The sequence below is a fragment of the Sminthopsis crassicaudata genome, chromosome 6 (assembly GCF_048593235.1).
Source record: "Sminthopsis crassicaudata isolate SCR6 chromosome 6, ASM4859323v1, whole genome shotgun sequence".
Classification (NCBI taxonomy): domain Eukaryota; kingdom Metazoa; phylum Chordata; class Mammalia; order Dasyuromorphia; family Dasyuridae; genus Sminthopsis; species Sminthopsis crassicaudata.
The window spans coordinates 201,264,809-201,284,559 of NC_133622.1; the positions used below are offsets into that span (position 1 = coordinate 201,264,809).

The 19,751-nt window shown below is 37.1% G+C and overlaps 1 protein-coding gene across 41 annotated transcripts in view; it reads left to right on the forward strand.

The window, feature by feature from the left end:
* SOX6 (SRY-box transcription factor 6) overlaps window positions 1-19,751 on the forward strand; it is a 701,644-nt gene that overhangs the window by 489,630 nt on the left and 192,263 nt on the right. For all 41 annotated transcript variants that reach the window (XM_074275215.1, XM_074275217.1, XM_074275188.1 and 38 more), the window contains 2 exons: window positions 4,631-4,803; window positions 8,771-8,839. In XM_074275215.1, the coding sequence (XP_074131316.1) occupies window positions 4,631-4,803; window positions 8,771-8,839 (242 nt within the window). The remainder of the gene's footprint in view (window positions 1-4,630; window positions 4,804-8,770; window positions 8,840-19,751) is intronic.

Genomic DNA, 19,751 nt, shown 5'->3' on the forward strand with positions numbered 1-19,751 from the left:
ATTATGAGTTATTATCAGTAAATGTATTTGGTTACCTATTTTATATCCCTATATACCTGGGGTTTCATAAAAATTTCTCGTGCAAAAATAGGTCACAAGTAGGACCAGTCAAGAAGCCCTGGAGTAGAAAATGCATTAAAGAAAGGCTACCTGGTTTAAAATCCTGACTGTGACTGCCACTAGTTGAAAAACTATGAGCAAGTTGCTTAATCCCCAGAGCTTCGAGCAATGTTCTACTTCTGTATATTAAAAGAGAATTGGGGATCTGAATGGTGGAAGAAGGTTTCATACTGGAAGCTTGCACCACTAAGATAATCATAGATTTTGATTCTCTAAAACAAACAAATACAAATGCAAAATCACTCTTTCTGATCCTTGATGTGTGTTTCAGATCATATAGATCCAAGTCACTGAATGTGTATGACAAAAATTATCAAGGGCAGGATGTGATGTTTATAAAAGTTCCATGTAGTGCTTCATTTTGTTTCATTATACTAGGTCTTTTAAAAAATATTTCTAAACTCCAAAGAGGTAGTCTTCACCTGGAGTCCCTTAGACTCCTCAGAAAGCATGTTTTTAAAAGTATGAAATAAAAAACATAGATTAAAAAAGAAGCTAATTATGTGGAAATAATTATAAAAATATATTTTAAAAAATTCATGGAACTCAGATAATAACTTCTCTCCTGAGAGGTTCTTTTGTAAGTTGGGGAATCTGTTGTTTTCAGTTAAGAGACCTTTTAGGCATTTTCCTTAGCTCCTGGAATTCTTGGGCAGAGGAGAAAGAATCAGCTCCTCAAGGTCAGAGCATGAATTTCCGTCTGTATCCTGAGCCCTCACCCAGTCCCTGTTTTAGAGTGGGTGCTTGAGAAAAACTTGATGTTTAACCAAAATTAATAAAGTTTGTGGGAATGTTCTAACAATTCTGCAAGGAAAAAAAGTCCCCAGGGGAATCCTAATGGCCCAATTGACTCTTGTCATAGTGTTTCCCAATAATTTCAATTTCCTGGGAGTTCTGTATGTCTCATTGTCTTTGTCTCTCTTTCTGAATCTAGCTCTTTCTCTATCTCTTGGTTTCCTCTCTGCTTCTTATAAATACACACACACACACACACACACACACACACACACACACACACTCACACACACACTCTTATACACACAAGATGATCATGGCTCATAGATTTAGAGTTGGACAGGACCCTAAGAGTGATCTAAATGAAGCCCTTTATTTTCCAGATGAAGGAGATGCAGGATACACCTTACCTAAAGTTGTACACAGAGGTGCTGTGATTATACAGTTCCCATCATAAGCTCCTAGATGTTGACCAGGAAGGGACCTCAGAGGCTGTTTAGTCCACGCCCCTCTTTTTACAGATTAGCAAACTGAGGCCAAGGGAGATTGAAATAACAAGTAAGAGGTGAGATATTGAACTCAGATCTTCTGATTTCCATGCTCAAGCTGGACTTAGCTCATGGTCTGCTGAGAGGTAGACACCTGAAAAATAAAAGTTGAGAAAAAGAGGGGATTACTTAGGCTTTAAAACTATATATTTACCAACATTTTGAAATATTAAAAACATCACAATAGATTGCACAGAAGAGAGCCTGAAATGTTTGGATCTGCCCAATTATCAGTATATCAATGGGAAGGTGTGGATGTCTTAGTTCTTTCCCTTTTCCTTCTTTGTTCTCTTAGTTGTAAAGTCTCTTCTGCTTTTGGGAAAGTTTTCTGAAATGCTGAAAGAGACCTTTTTTTTAGGTCTAAGAACCTTGTGGGTTCTTCTTTCCATTACCTAGATCCCTTTGCATTTCCATTATCTTTGTTTACTGGCCTCATTACATCTGGGAAGCATCTAATCACAATCTCTGATACAATCTATTTTTTTGTAAATGAATTAAGTTCTCCAGTGTTTTGTGAAAAAACACATCCATGCTATAAACTTATTATAATAATGTGCAAAGTAAAAATTCCACATCCAAGTATGATTTTCCACCATTGTTTCTGGGTCACTCTTTATAAACTATGAGACTGACCCTAGGTTGTCAAGACAGTTTGTCCAAACGAGTGGCAGCTTCTCTGCTACAATGGAGTCACCTTTCAGTGGGCCATTGTTGTTTTTAGTTTGGCCAGGATCCCATGAAGGAACAGTGCCATCATTAACAACAAAAAGGGCTTCTTCCTGACTTCTATATCACTAGGCCCCCTTCTTGTCTTCTGGTGTTTCCTCTGAAGGAATGAAGGGGGAAAGAACAGCCATCGGGAGGCTAGTCACCCCCTCCTACAAAAAAAAAAAAAAAAGACTATCTTTGTCGTTGCTGACAGCTGGTGGCTTCTTTCTGAAAAGCTTTCAAATCATAGATCATTCCTTCATAATGAAACCTGTGTGGCTCGAGTACAGTGGGTTGAAATTCTTATCTTGTGCCACAGTGAAATGCTCTAATTTAGATTCACAAAAGGATTCTGTACCCTTTACTTAGGAGAGCTGTGCAATTTACCCATAAAAAGACTGTTCAGCACCATTAGTGCATGCCGTAAGTGTTCAGAGGCTTCATCCTTATTAAACACCATATCCTTATGCATAACCTTTTCAACCCTGAGGATGTTTGCTTCCTTTGAAGGATGACAAGTGAAAAAGGGGGTGAGGGAGCCCCAAAGCAACATTGTTATCTCCAAAGAATGAACTTGGGAATTTCAACTGATCCCCATCTTCACGCCCTCCCCCAATCTACTCCACCACCCCTCTAGACTATGATGTTGGTTGAGTTTGTTCCCACTGGTGCCAATTTTGAGTTTCTCCTTAGGCTCAGATGACGGGTACAGGAGGACTACCTGGCCCTTTATCCGTAGTAATAGGGTTTCTGATCTCAGTGCCACAAGGCATTATTGAAGTACAGGGAACACCCTTCAGGGTAAGGATCAGAATATTACAAAGATCTTTAAAAAAACAAAAAAACAAACAAAAAACAAAACAAAACAAAACAAAACAAAAACAAAAACAAACAAACAAAAAAAAAAAAAAAAGAAAAAAGAAATTTGTACCACATATTGAAGACTTCTTGTCTTGGCCATTTTTGTGTTTTTTTGGATTTGTTTTATTTTGTTGATTTGGCAATATCTGTTTTCCATAAAACTTTAATTGTAGAATCTGGAAGAATCCTAGGGATCAAGTCTAATCTCTCCTTTCATTTTATGGAGAAAGAAACAGATCCAGGGAGATAAATGACTGGCCAAGAGTTAGCACAAATAGGAGTAAGAGAGATTGTATCTTAATCTAGGTCTTCCGATTGCTGTTCTTTCTCCTGTCCCATTCTGGTTTGGGAGATGCTCAGAGCTTCAAGGGAGGACAGTGGTCTTTAGCCTGACTTTAATGCCTTCTCAAATATTCTTGTCAAATGACCATCCATTCTGTGCTGAAAGATTCCCACTGAGGGAGGGAAGCATCTCTAAGGGAGTGGATAGCACATTTTTATGTCAATTGTAGAATAAAGTTGCTTTCTTCAGACTTCCCTCCACTAGTTCTCTTTCTGCCTTCTCATGCCAAAAACACAAACAAAAACCCAATACCCAGATCTAATTTTACATGATCTTAGATACTTTAGGTACTTTAGATGCTTTAAGGTCTACCTTGATCCCCAAGAGTCTTCTCTAAATTTCTCTTGTTCCTTTAACTGGTCTTTACACACAAAAGTTTTTAGTCACAGAAATAGTGGGGTCTTCAGGAAGACCTCAGTTCAAATCTGACATCAGATACTTACTAGTTGTTCAACCCTGGGCAAATCACTTAACTTATCTACTTCAATTTCCTCAACTGGTAAAGTGAGCATCATAATAGCACCTATTTCCCAGGGTTGTTGTTAGGATTAAAGGAAATAGAATTTGTACAGTGTTTAGCACAGTACTTAGCAAGTGGTAAATGCTTAATAAATTCTCCTTCTTCCATTCCCATCCCTTCCCTTCCTTCCTTCCTCCCTCCCTCCCTTCCTTTCTTCCTTCCTTCCTCCTTTCCTCCCTCCCTTCCTCCTTTCCTCCCTTCTTCCTTTCCTTTCTCCTTTTCTTCCTTCCTTCCTTTCCTCCCTTCCTTCCTTTCCTTCCTTCTTTCCTTCCTTTCTTCCTCCCTTTTTTCCTTCCTTCTTTTCTTCCTCCCTTTTTTCCTTCCTTCCTTCCTTCCTTCCTTCCTTCCTTCCTTCCTTCCTTCCTTCCTTCCTTCCTTCCTTCCTCCCTTTTTTCCTTCCTTCCTTCCTTCCTCCCTCCCTCCCTCCTTTCCTTCCTTCCTTCCTTCCTTCCTTCCTTCCTTCCTTCCTTCCTTTCCTTCCTTCCTTCCTTCCTTCCTTCCTTCCTTCCTTCCTTCCTTCCTTCCTTCCTTCCTTCCTTCCTTCCTTCCTTCCTTCCTTCCTTCCTTCCTTCCTTCCTTCCTTCATTTCTCTTTCTTTGAGTCTTAGTTTCTTCATCTGGAAAATGAAAAACTGAATTTGATAGCTCCTCGGACCCTTTCCAGCTCTAGATTGATGTGTGTGAGAGCTACCATTTGTAGACTACAATTGGGTGTCTTAGATTTAAAATGCTTTTGTGTATCTTGTCTACTTGCTTGTACTTCCTAGACATTCCCAATGTCTTTTCTCCCCTTTAGGTACCCCTGAGAGTCTGGCAGAGAAAGAACGGCAGCTCTCCACCATGATCACCCAGCTGATCAGTTTACGGGAGCAGCTCCTGGCTGCACACGATGAACAGAAAAAGCTAGCGGCCTCCCAAATAGAGAAGCAGCGGCAGCAGATGGACCTAGCTCGCCAGCAGCAAGAGCAGGTGAGGTACCCAGCTAGGAGGCTGACCTTTCTGGATCCTGGTCTGGAATCCTCATGCAAAGGACTGAGAGTCACGTGGATCAGTTTCACGATTTTTTTGGGGGGGACAATGACCTCCCTCAAACTTCATGTTCTCAGTTCAGAACCTGTTGAAGGTTTTTAGTTTTTAGTTTAGTTTTTTTTTTTTTTTCCTTTGGAGGGGAGATGTCATTTGTGGTCAAAGGAAAGAGTATCAGCTGGACAAAGTAGCTAGAACATGAATTATTCTAGAATAATAGGCCCAGTGTAGTAGAACAAAGGTGGGGAATCAATCACTTAGGGATAGTTCCCTCTGTAGGCATTTGATACATTTGCTTTTTATTAGCACAGGTGAATTTTTCCAGTCAAATTCCCTTACTTTTTTCTGGGATTGGGTAAGGACCTATAAGCTTGAATCATGGAGCTGAGCTTGGGCCCTTCCGGTTTTAAAAACTGTCTGTAAACTAGTCAAAAGGAAACTAGATGAATAATAAAGTTGGAACTATATAATTTTAAAGGTAGTCACTCTCCCAAATGTTCTATATGTCTCATTAGAGTGCAGTAATCTTAACAACAATGATCCCATGGAGCAGTCCTGTAGGCATTAGATCAGACAGACCCAAATTAATGTGCAGTTTTTAGGAATCTGACATTATTACTGGAATTATCTTTTCAGTTAAATGTATTTTATAGGGGTATATAGAGCAATATATGCTCTGTTGATTTTAATGAGTTGTGACGTCTGGTATTTTATGTGCTTGAATATTTGCCCACATGTAGGAATATGGACTCAGCCCCTAATGGAAAATAACATAAAGGAAGACTGTAAAAAATCAGAAGTTAGAATGTCATTTAGCCATCCAGAGATGACACAGTAATTAACTATTGACACTTGTGAATAAGCTAGCACAAATTAATCTTGACACATTTGCAGACGAGTGATATCTTACAGTGAACACTTTGTAATTATATTTCAAAATGAAAATTAAATGACACTTAAAACTAGGTTGTCATGCCCAATGAAGCGAGCATGTATCTCAGCCGATTGGCAAATAAAATTCAGAATTTGAGCCACATGGTGCTTATGTCCCATACTTCACTGTGTCAAGCCTATACATTCAGAGTGGATGATGGTAATTGTGCTGTGGTGTTTGGGATGCATTTCTATGCATCACTTTATCACTTAGGAGGTACCATCAATATTAGATGCCTGGTGGTGTTTCACTGGTTTCCAAGCAGGAAATAAATATTCAGAGGCCCTAGTATGAAACCAAGAGCTGCAGTGTGAGCTGTGCTCCAGTGATTTGGACTATGTCAAGGAGAGCTGGCTGAGTCCCTGGGCTAAAATGCTATCCTTTCCTTTTCCTTCTCTCACTCCCTTTGAGTCACCCTGACCCCAACTCCATCTGTCTTACTCCTTGGGTGAGAACTTACCTTTGAAGCAATGCTTAGGTAGCTGGCAAAGCTCTTCTACCAGTCATCTCACTGGGAACGTGATTGGTCTGAAGAAATTTGCTTCCTGTTTCTTGGGAGATCTGGGGAGGGCAGCTCAGAACTGATGCTCTGTTCTTTACATATCCTAGATTGATGTCCCTAGAATATGGATACAACCACTTTCTGTTTTATGGCTGAGAAATAGGAAGACAAGTCACTGGCACTTTCCTAAGAGCACCTTTAAAGTCAGGGGCCATCTCGAATCTGCTCCCTTCCCTGTCTGTGGTTTTGTGCTGCAGCCTTACCTAGGAGTGAGCTTTCTCTCGCCATTGCATTGCCTTCAAGATTTAAAGCTGTAACAATCCGATGTTTGGGATAATGTGCAGCCTGCTATCTAGCCTGTGCTTTGTGTTAAGCATCATTATCCTAGGAAAGTTGTTTGGTCCCCCCTAAGGAGAGCATCCAGCCGTAGATAGACTATTTGAAGTGCTTAATCCTTCCTTCTGTACACCAGAAGATGTTTTCAGGCATGGCATCCAATTTTTTAACCAGGAAAAAAGAATAGAGTGACTTTTTGGGAATCCCCTTATGGATGATTAGACTGACTCATTCCCCTTAAGAGGGGATGAGTGACTCTCTAAGTTAGAAACCTGAGAAATCTTTTACCTGAAAGTTTGGGTCTTTAAGTAGCTAGTTTCAAAGGCAATGGGGAAAAAAAGTCAAGATACACACATATTTGCATATGTTTATCAATAGATATGTACTTGTAGATACATATTCATATATATAAATATGTATATGTACATGTATATACACATAATACACATGCAATGGTGTAGTGAATAGAGTATCAGCTTCAGTTTCAGGAAGACTAGATTTAAGTCCTGTTCTTTTTATTTTTATCTTACATTTTAAAAATTAATTTTATAATTATAATTTTTTTGACAGTACATATGCATGGGTGATTTTTTACAACATTATCCCTTGTACTCACTTCTATTCTGAATTTTCCCCTCCTTCCCTCCATTCCTACCCTTAGATGGCAGGCAGTCCCATACATGTTAAATATGTTATAGCATATCCTAGATACCATATATGTGTGCAGAACCGAATTTCTTGTTGCATAGGAAGAATTGGATTCAGAAGTTAAAATAACCTGGGGAAGAAAAACAAAAGTGCAAACAGTTTACACTCATTTCCCAGTGTTCCTTCTCTGGGTGTAGCTGATTCTGTCCATCATTAATCAATTGGAACTGAATTAGATCTTCTCTTTGTTGAAGATATCCATTAAATCCTGTTCTTAATACAAGTTGTTTGATGTTGGGCAAGTTCCTTAACCAATCTCCTAATTCCCTAAGGCTGTTTTCTAGACCATATATTGCAAAGTAGGTGCCTATCTTCATTTGGTAGGAGTTTCCTTATCAAAGGTGCTTATACTAATGAAGTCTCTTTGTCTCTGGTTCTCTCTTTCTCTTTCTCTCTGTGTGTCTTTTTCTCTGTCTCTCTGTCTGTCTTTCTCTCATTTGTCTCTAGATCGAACATATTTGTTTATTTAAGAGCTAGGTAGTACAGTGGCTAGAGCTCTGGACCTTGAATCAAGAAGACCTGAGTTCAAATCCAGACTTAGACACTAACTAGCTATCAGACCATGAACAAATCACGTAACTTCTGACTGCCTTAGTTTCCTCATCTGTAAATTATTTCCAGTGTTAAAAGAATAGCTCCTTCCTCCCAGGGTTATTGTGAGAATGGAATGAGATAATTACTTGTAAAATTCCTTGCAACTTATTGTAGTATTATTTTACTTAAACCTAAGTGAATGAATAAAGCATTAATGAGCACTCCTTATGTCCAAAACACTTTCCTAATGCTGAGGATAAAAATGCAAAAGAAAAGTCTCTGTTCTCAGACCTTATATTTTCATGCAGCTAGATTCTACCTATAGCCACAAACACACCTGGAGGTGGTGGGGAAGGATGCTGTGGGGGTTCCTGTGGCAACTTTTCCTTGATCTTCAGTTCTTCGAAAGACTGTCTGATAGGTGCTGAAAAGGCCAGAACTTTGCCTCTCAGTCCCATTTTGAGTCTGGAGAGATGTGGTAGCAAACTTTCCTAACTCTTCCAATTTCTGCTTCCTCAGCTCAAATTAATCTCATTAGAAAAGCACAGCTAGAGTTTTACAGTTTTACAGTCTTCGCTCTCTAAGGGCCAGAATTTCAAATTCTGGACCTTTCAAGATGACAGGTGTGGGTCCGGGTGATGTGATGCGTCTGCAAACCTCCCCCCTGAAGCAGTGGTGCTCATCTGCCCATAGCGATTTAGGAGCCAGCAGAGAGATGGCACCAGGTTGGGATTTGTCCTTTTCTCCACCTTTCCTGGGCTGCCTCCTTCACTTTCTAGTAGCCCTTGCCCACCGAGGTGCAATAAAACATTGTTCAGATGCTAGGAGATGTACCTGAGGTGATGCTTGGGGTTTAAACACTTGATTATAACTTAACGAAACTTTTTTTCTGACAGATTGCGAGGCAGCAACAGCAACTTCTGCAACAGCAGCACAAAATCAATCTCCTGCAGCAGCAAATTCAGGTCAGTGTGTTTTATGACTCTCATCAGATTGCACTTACATGCTCACCCTTCTGAAGACGGAGTTTCCCAGGTTGCAGACATGCCCCTCTCCTACAGGGAGCAGTGCCAAGAGTTTCACTTACCCAAAGTCAGCCGACGTGACTTTCCAAGTGACTCTAGGCAATATTGGACCCAGTAGGGGTCTAACAATACTTGTGAATTTTTTAATGATGTCCTGGGCTCCTCTGAGAAGTCAGTGGAACAAACCCCCATGTTTTTCCTCCCGTCGTTTGTCTGACATGGTGTTGTACCGATTTACCCAGGAGTCTGCGGGATTTTGATGCTCTTATCCCCACGTCTTCCTCCTTGGTGTTTGACCTTTTGATATAACTAGGTTTGTGATTTGCTTGTCATTTGGATAGTGTGAGATACTGCTCTGCTCTACAGCTTCAGAATTTCTTTATGTCCTGGGTACCTAAGATGGTTTGATTTGACTAATTCCCACATCATACAGCTTATGAACAAGAAGAATACAGATTGTGCTTTTTCCCATCCCAGTCATGCATCTATTCATTAACAAATATTTATTGAGAAATTAATATTAATTTAACATATTCCAATATGGGCAGCATCCTCTGCTGGGCAAGAAATTGAATAGGGCATAATTCTTATCCTCAAGAAACTTTCAGTCTGGCCAACAGAGAGAGAGAGATAAAATGCCTTTAGAAATAGAAGAAAGAAACAAACATTGAACTCCCACCTCTCTTCTCCTCTGGCAGGAAGGATAGAAGAAGACTTAGCATGGTTAAATGGGGTTTTCCCTTTTTGGAATTGGGAGAGACAGAGATGGAGAGAGAGATGGTAGAAGAGTGAGAGAGAAGAAGGGAGGGAAGGAGAGAGAGAGAAAGAAAAAGAGAAAAAAAGAGTCTTACTAACTGAAAGCTTGATTTAATTTCAATTCTTAGGAAATTTCTCAAGTAAGTCGTTGGAGGAATAGTTAGTGAAAATCTAGAAAAAGGAAGCTGGTGATTAAATCCTACCTAGCTTTATTAAAATGGGTCCTATCAGACCATTCTCCCTCCCCATTTGCTATAGTGGCCTAAAATTTAACAAAGCATTTGACAAAACATCTCATACTATTCTTGTGCAAAAGATGAATAGATAGAAAAAACTGGTTGAATAGTAGGACTCAAAGGATGATTATCAGTGACTCCATGATAGCTTGGCAGGATGTCTCCAGCAGGTCACCTGTACTTCATTCTGTGCTAATAAACATTTTTATCAATAATTAGATAAAGATATGAATGAATGAGTAAATGAATGGATCATTAATTAATGCTAACTATGTGCCAAATACTGTGCTATACACCCAAATAGAAATATCAAGACAGTTCCTACCTTTAGAGGGCTTATATTCTAACCAGAGGAGATAACATATAAAATGTAATGGCATATTCAAAAAATTTGCAGATGATGCAAATCTGGGAGGGATCGCTAAGACACTAAATGACATCGTCAGGGTCTAAAAAGATCGTGACAGGCTAGAATGCTTGGCTGAAATTAATCTGAAATTTCAATAATAATAAGTAGTAAGCCTTATAGATGAATTCAGAAATCAACTTCACAAGTATCAATACGGGACTATACTATTATTAATATTAACACTGGTTATTTGAAAAAGAATTTTTTTTTCTTTTTTTGCTATCTAACTTCTATTTAAGCAGCTTCGAGAAATTCTCTGTATCATGAAGCAGCCTGTTTAGCTGTTGGACAATTGAAATTGCCAAATCGTATCTCTGTAACTTCCTCGAGAGCCACATAATATGAATCCAATCCTTCTACCACGTTTCAGTCCTTGACTTGTATGATGACAAGGAATATATTTCTCTCAGTGGGTTTTAGCTTAGAGGTTCTCTGTTCCTTCAGCTTATAAAGCATGGTTTTTCAGACCCCTAATCATCCAAGTCCTTTTCCTTAGAATGCACTTAGCCTTGTCAATAGTCCTCTTAAAATGTAGCATTTAGAGCCCACCAGAAATCTATTAGCCCAGAAGCAGGACATCTAAATGCAGGAGAATTATATTTCATGTTGGAATCTTGCCTATCTGTCTTTACACCTAAATCTTGTTAGAATTTTTGATGGTGACTTTCTCATGATTCTCACTGAGATTCTTAAATAACTGCTCAGGTACTCTCTTTCTTTAGATTTGTTAGAATTGTTGTACCTTTCCTACTGTGCAGGTCAGGATTTTTAATCTTTCACATTCTGCATTTTCCTCTCCATCTCTCCTTAAGCATATAGTAAGTGTTAAATGATTCAATTGCTATTTATTCTTTATGACCCTTCTATTTGCCAAGTAGAAATGGAAGCATCTCCCTGAGATGGTTGTATTTTGGTTAGTTTCTTACTCTTGCTCCTTGGCTGCTGCCCTTGTTGGTTTTATTACTCCCAGATTTCCAATATTTTACTCCTCATCCCAGCATTATGTTACTTGGACTTCAACTGGCCTTCTTAATTAATGTTTGTAAATGACTCTGAGGGCCTTAGATGAAAGAAACCAAGTAAGTCTAAGGCATTATTTATGAACTATTATTAGTATTTATTACCTGCATATAATTGTATAGTTATTAGTCTGTGACATGAAATGGCTTTTTTTTCATGAAACTGTTATACCTAGTCATGCAGTAGAACGTTCTAGTGGCTATTCAGTTTAAAAAGAAAGGGGAAAACTTTGTTTCCTTGTTTAATAGTACAAAACAAACATTTCAAAAATTTTCTTGCAATTATGAATTTATCAGAGTTTAAGGGAAAAGTTGAAAACAATCAGTCTTTGAACTCATCATTATGATTTTCTCCGTAATTATGGAAAACTGTACCCACATAATACTTAAATATGACCCTATTGGTTTGTTATAATGCTTCAAAGGCTGGTCTAAAATTCTTCACATGTTTTAATGAAGCATCAGGATATTATGGTCATTTTCTTAACTGTTAAGTCATTTTACTGACATGCTTGGAAAATGTTCACAATTGTCCATCCCGTTTCCCAATGAGGATGGTCAAAGTGCTAAGGTCCTATTCATTTTAGCAATGTCAGTCTGTTTCTAACAGCAGCTTGTGCTTGATGAAGCAAGAGAAAATAAAGGACTTCAGATCTATAATTCTTTATGTCTTTAACAACTCCTCATCTCTTTTCAACATTGTGAGATCATGCAAGGAATTTTTCAAATGTGGAAAACACCTACTCCTTACACAGATTTTATCAGTTTCTCAAAGAGTAACAGAATAGGTATTTACTGTATCAAACTATCTTAGTTATGCTCTCTAAGTGACTTTTTAATATTTTTCTAAACCGACCTCCAAATGGGCAAATATATATTAGAAATGTTAACTGTGCTAATTTTAATATAAAATATCTTATTTATGCCCACAGTATTAACAGGGAACATTTTGGATGGGTTACTTTAGAGATTACTTTCACTCAGAAGAAAAATTAACCCTTTCTTTGATTTGAAATCAACAGATCTGGGTTCCAACACCAACTCTGCTACTTACTCTACATGACTGAATTAGTTATTAGGCTCTAAAAATGAGAGAGTTTGAATAGATGAGATATACTTAACCTTTTTTTTTGTTCCATGGATCTCTTTGGCAGTCCAGTGAAACCTGTGGATTCCTCAGAAATACATTAAACAAAATACATTGGATTGCCCCCCCCCAAAAAAAAAACCCCAAAAACTAATCACATTAAAAAAATTTATTTTAAAAGTTCACAGACAACAGGTTAAGAACTCCTGGATTAAATAATCTCTGATATCCCTTTAAACTCTGGATTATTACCCAGCATTATGTTGCTTGGATTTTAACTTGGCCAAAGCAGATATTTCTAAGAAAAGTCTGAGTATAGCAGATCCCAAGTCCTTATATTCATGGTCAGCCTTGGGAATTGCAGGCTTGGTGAATAGTACAGTATTGTAGCATCAGTAGTAGTATCAGGGACTTGAATTCAGGAAGACTCTTTCTATTTTTTTATTTTTTTTAAATTTTATTTATTTATTTATTTATTTTGCTACTACCTTTTTACTGGCACTGATTCTTTGGATTTTACATATTTCTGACAAGAGATAAGGAAATGGCACAAGGTTTTCACAACTATGCAAGAGCTCTGATTAGGTTTTTAAGGTCTGGAATGGAGGGAGTGAGGCAAATGAAAACATGAACATTTACTTCTAAAGCTAGCAGACTAGAGGTTATATCTAGAGACATTTGAAAGTGCAAAGGCAATTTTTTCTCTTCTTCATCTTGAATGTAATTTTTTCCCTATATTAATAACTAAAAATTTAAAATATAATTTTTGACTATGAGGATTTCCATAAAAATAATAATTTGAGTGACTTTTTAAATCAAATCAAATTAATAAATCAATGCATTTTTCTTTTTTTAAATAATAGCTTTTTATTTTTCAAAATACATGTAAAGATGGTTTTCAACATTTATCTTTGCAAAACATTGTGTTGTAAATTTTTCTTCCTCCATCCCTTCCTCCCCTTCTCCTAAATCAATGTATTTGTTAAGCACTTAATATATATACAAATACAAATTGTATACACATATACACACCCATATTTCACATTTACATATAAATATATACATATGTATGTAAGTGTATATACATATTTATTTTGTATGTATCTTGTCCATCCATAGCGATATAGATAGTTAAGCAGGTATTTTGAAAGTAGACTTTTAGGTTTCCTTTCTCCTGTGGAAAAAATAGTAACTGTCAAAGAACATATGATGATGATTGAATAATTTTTTTCTAAATAATTCTGAAAACTATTAGATATTTTTCATTGTAGAAAGTCTCATTGTCAGGATTAAGACAATGTATAAGAAAACCAATACCATTTATGAACTCGGCTTTTTACCATTTGGGAATGTGGTCTATCATGTTTTGGTTCCTTGACATGGATAATTGCTGGACTAATTGCATCTGTGTTCCCTCCTCTGCCCCCTCCCTGTTGCCTTATACACAGTGTCCTTGCTTTTCTTTTGATGAGTCATGTTTATTAGGATAATTTTAACTAGTAAACAAAATACATTTTTAATCCATAGGAGAGTTGGAAATAGATCAAAGATATTTACAGTACTTTAATCAACAGTATTAAACATGGAAAGATACTGAGAAACTGAAGAGTTTTCTTTTTTCTTTTGGATCCTCCTCTGAAATCACAAATATTTTTGTTTGTGAGACTTTTCGTAGTCAGACTTTGGCTTGTGGAGTTTTCATGGATGGTCTTAATGGACAGAATACATTAGATCATGTCAACAGAAACTCAATCATTGCAAGAGTTCAGGTCATTAAAATATTACTATGAGAAACTCACATTTTCCAAATATGTTGGTGCCATTTAATGATTTATATGATCTCAGAACCTACTTTTAGCTTTTCTCAAGTGTCTTGGATTTGCTATGCTATGGAAGCAGCATCCATTTCTCAGTGAACAACATCCCCATGTAGATTGAGTGGTCTGGCTGTGGGTTCTACCAGAACTTTCAACTCCCTCAGGCCAATACCAATAAGTGAAAATGTTTCTTTGTATAAATAGTGATATTTATCTAATATTTATTTATTTATTTATTTAAATTTTTATCATTTATTTATTTATTCTTACTATAATATTGATTATTTAATATTATAATAATATTAATAATATTAAAATTATATATAAATAATATAATATTAAAATATTAATAATAATAAACATTATAATATTTATTATTTATTTATTATTACTATTTATATAAATAGCGGTATCATCTACTTTTATTATTACATTTTTATCTAAGTGACTAGTGCACAGTGAGGTTTATGATGGAAGGGGAAGAACATCATGCATCATCACGTGAAAGGAAATTGAGATGCTAAACTCCCAATCCTGTTAGATTCAAAAGCTTTAAAGCAAAAGGGATTTAGTCCAGTCTCTTATTTTATCTTTCTGTAAACATCTCTGTAGATAGATAAAATGACTTGTTCAAGGTCACACAGGTAAAAAATTAGCAAAGATTTCCTTGCTTCATGAATACAATTCAGTACTTCTGAAAAGTTTCCTCTTTGATTATTATAGTAGGGTATATTTTTAAGTATTCTGAAAACACAGAGTATTTTACTTAACTTAATTTTTACTTTTACTTTTAACTTTTTTTTTTACTTAATTTTTGAATTGAAGAATAAATGAATTAATCTGATCAACTTACTTACTAATTCACTCTATAATCCACTCTCACCTTCAGAGTCCTTACCTTAAAAAAAAGGGGGGGGGCAATTGAACTAGACTCCATTCTAAATTCCCTACCAGTGTAAAGTTCCATGATTCTATTCTATAATTAAATTCTTCCTTTAAAGGTAGAGGTGTTTACCATCATTTTTCAGTTCCAATAAAGAGCCTCAACTATATTTGATTTGTTAATATTTTATTGATGCTTTTTATATCAATCATTTCCTCTTATTCAGCCTCTGCCTTCACCACAGAAACCTTTTTGTAACAAATAAAAACATTAACAAAATCAATTGTAATAGTTGGCATTTAGTGTATGTACAGCATCTCATTTGGATCTAAATAGACATAGGAACCAACTCTCAATATAGACATCCCATTTCTGTACACACACATACGTACACACACACACACAAAAGAAACTACTGAGAGAAGGGAGATGTGTTTCGGATATTTTTACAATTTTCTCATAGATAGCATTTCCACTTTGGTTTTAATTTGTGTCTGTATAAATCTGTGTGTGTTAGCATGTGTGAAACATCTATGCTTTACTAGTGCGGATTGGTTTTCATCTACATGATTTGACATCTACAAATTTGAGTTCTCATTTTTTTTTCTCTCCTGAGACAATGTCAGATATGATTATGTCATTATTAAAGAGGTGACTTCCTTTTGTTTCAACTGATACATTGGAGTCACTTAGAGTTGAGGTATAGACTTTAAGAAGGTAAACCTTTCTTTCTGTCTTTTTTTTTTCCTTCAGCATGATTCACTATTTACAATTACCAGCAGGTAGCTGGTTAGCTGAATAAGGACTCTCTCCTTATGTGAAGTACATGTCTAAAGATCAGGAATAATTACATTGCACATTAGCCTTCATGGCCCACATGACCTGGTTAATTAATTTTTTGCTAGGATAATAATAGCAGGGATATATTTAAAGATATGCTTCATCATTAAGTATCTAATTGACCTCCAATTTTAAGAGCTGGACCTTTCCTTTATTGCTTTTTGGGGATATTAGACGGGCTAGTAGGAAGACTGGGAGAAGAGGTAGGAGGGAGTCCCACCCTGTCTGTCTTAGTTGCATCTCTTATTTGTGAACCTTACTTAGCATTGACATGCAAAAAGCAATTACATTGCTACTGTTTGGACTCCAGGGAATAGTCCCTTTTTGTGTGTGTTATTGATCATTGAAACTGATCCCCTTCCAGCAGGCTCAGAGCAGGACCAAATAAACCCGTGGAAAGCAGAAGGATCTGTCTACTGGCACCGTGCATAGATCCCATCCTCCCTTGAAATGGAAGCGAGGGTTATAAACAAAGCTTAGAAGTCTAGGAATAGCCCCCAGCTTCAGCAAACCCTTAAAATATTTTGTAATTGTATCTTCAATCATGAATTAGCCAGCAAAAACAGACCCTCTCTCCCTTGTCTGTTGCGCCCGCTCTGTGCTGTTTCTAATTGCCCCACAGGCATGCTGTTGTGATCTTCTTTGGAAGTTTCAAACTAGGATAAAAATGCAAATCTAATTATTTCTTTTATGTAATCTAATTAACTTTTTAAGCAATGATAGATGCACAAGAGCCTGCCTCAAACATTTTAATAACCAAGTTTCTGGATTATAAAGACTAGGTAAAGCTGCTGAGAGCAGCAGCAGCGGTTGAAAATAGAAATTCTGGCCGCGACTTCGTTCCTCGTGGCATTTTCCCGTTAGAAGCACTAGCGTGCTCATGGAAATGGAAGGCAGTGGACTTAGAAATAGAGCAAAGTTGTCAGTTGACAACTTGATTCCAGGAGCCGCTGGTGGCTCGGCCTGAATGGTCAGTTGCCATTTTCTGAAACCTCAGAGCAGGCCCGGGCCTCCAGCTGATGGCGATCCCCTTTCCCGTTAAATCTCCAAGTTCATTGCCAATGCCACGCCCCCTCCCTTTAGTTTATGGGGAGTCCTATGGAAATCAGGGGTGGGAAAGGGCCCCCTCCTCTCTGCCATCCACCTAGCCTTCTTAACAAAATAAACCCAACACAGAGAGCAAGGAGTGAATCTCATTTATTTTTCACAAAAGTCTGTGAATTGGGTGATGCAAGTATTATACTCCCTCCTCCCACCCACTACCCCATTTTACAGATGAGGAAACTGAGGATCAGAGAAATTAAGACCTATTCAAATCCACACAGTGAGTGTCAGAGCAAGGATTCAAATTTATCAGCATCCCAAGGAAATTAAAAATAGGTCCTCATTAGGAAAAAAGACTTGGGATACCCATCCTTGTGGTCCTTGAAAATGGCAACCTATCCAATCCCCTTTTTTTTGGGGGGGGGGAACCAAGTACTTTTATTTATTTATAATTTTAAAATGTATTATAGCTTTTTATTTACAAGTTATATGCATGGGTAATTTTTCAGCATTGACAAATGCCAAACCTTTTGTTCCAATTTTCCCCCTGTTTCCCCCTTCCCCTCCCCCAGATGGCAGGTTAACCAATATATGTTAAATATGTTAAAGTATAAGTTAAATACAATATATGTATACATATCCAACAATTGTTTTGCTTTACAAAAAGAGTCAGACTTTGAAATAGTGCACAATTAACCTGTGAAGGAAATCCAAAATGCAGGCGGACAAAAATAAAGGGATTGGGAATTCTATGTAGTGGTTCACAGTCATCTCCCAGAGCTCTTTCTCTGGGCATAGCTGGTTCAGTTCATTACTGCTCTGTTGGAACTGATTTGGTTCATCTCATTGTTGGAGAGGGCCTCGTCCATCAGAACTGATCATCATACAGTATTGTTGTTGAAGTGTATAATGATCTCCTGGTCCTGCTCATTTCACTCAGCATCAGTTCACGTAAGTCTCTCCAGGTCTTTCTGAAATCATCCCATTGATCATTTCTTACAGAACAATAATATTACATAATATTCATATGCCATAATTTATTCAACCATTCTCCAATTGATGAGCATCCATTCATTCGGTTTCCATTTTCTGGCCACTACAAAACGGGCTGCCACAAACGTTCTTGCACATGCAGGTCTCTTTCCCTTCTTTAAGATCTCTTTGGGATATAAGGCTTTTTATTTTTTAAAACATATGTTCATATAATTTTTCAACATTGACCCTTGCATAGCCTTGTGTTTCAGATTTTCTCCTCCTTCCTCTCACCCCTTCCCTAGATGGCAAGCAATCCAATATATGTTACACATGTTAAAATCATATCCAATTTCTTTAGAGAAATTGTAGTGTCCTGCTAGGATTCCTGTACCAAGGGACTGAGCTCCAAGTGTCCTTTGAGCACTTATTAGGTGTTTGATGATGGGCAAGTCACCTAAATTCTCTTGAGTTTTGGTTGGCTCTTTCTATAATGGGGAGGGCAGGAGGCTTGAGATTACTTCTAAGATCTACATTTTTATATTTAGATGATCAGTTTCATTGTCATTTGTGTAATGCAAACAAAAAAGGCAAGCAGTCATATCAGAAAAGTGTAGCAGAAAGAAAAATATTTGACATTCTCCTTTTCTGACCATCAAAGGCCAAATGATTCACCAACATTGGGCTAGAATATGGACCTTATAGCAATTTAAGCATTTCATTACTTGGTAGTTTTTTTTTGTTGTTGTTTGTTTGTTTTGTTTTGTTTTTGTTGTTGTTTTGTTTGTTTTTGTTTTTTGTTCTTGATGATAATCTCCTGTATGGGAATTAGTTCTCCTCACCATTTCTCTTTGCTGTATGAACTTGTAGTCTGGGAGAGAAAAGGCAGGAGGGGAGTTACTTCAGGTCTATATTCCCTGCTGGGCAGTGCCACTAGTCCTGAATCTTTTTCTCACTTAATTACTTTGGCATATAATTTAAATTAAAAAATATTGAGTGGTTGAAACATATTTTATACCTATGTTGTGTGTCTGCTTTTTGAAGCTAATCTAGCATAATTCAGCTTAGACTGTAAATGAAGCAAATGTTAATAAAATGTTGGTATTTAAGCCGCTTGATTTATGTTTATATTCAGGTTTAGAGGCAAGACTGGAATGTGATGATATCAGAGGTCAAAGCCGGTGCCTTTGGGAATAGGTATTTGGAAGAAAAATGAAACCCCATCTTTTGAAAAAAAAAAAAGGGCAAAAACACTTAAAACACATTTTTAAAATCCCCTTTGATTTCTTCCAATACTAGATTGTTGGTTACAATTTCAATGATTTTAATACAAGAGTTTAAAAAGTTTTCTTTTTCTTTTCCTTGCCATTCTTGGAAGGCAAAAAGTTCACTTTTTATATTGACTACAGCATATATTTCAGTGGTGCTGTAAGCACTTTTTTTTTTTTTCAAAAGATTTCCTCCTTCCCCACCAGGAAGGTAAAAATAATAGCTAGAGTACTTTAAGGTTTACAAAGCACTTTATATGTTCATTGGAGATACATATGGCAAATATCATTATCTCCAGTCTATAGATGAGGGATTAGAACTGTTCATTTGTACCTTGCTTGTTTTTCTTTCATTCTTGAAGAGGAGGACCATGACATGGGGAAAGTGATGTGACTTGCAAGTGAGTTGGATTTAAGTGAGAGAGGGTTGTGAAAAGTCACAACTTTAGACTCTCCTTAGGAGCCATCTGGGTTCAGTGGCCAGATATAGATCAGGACACCTAGAAATGAGGGGAGCAAGG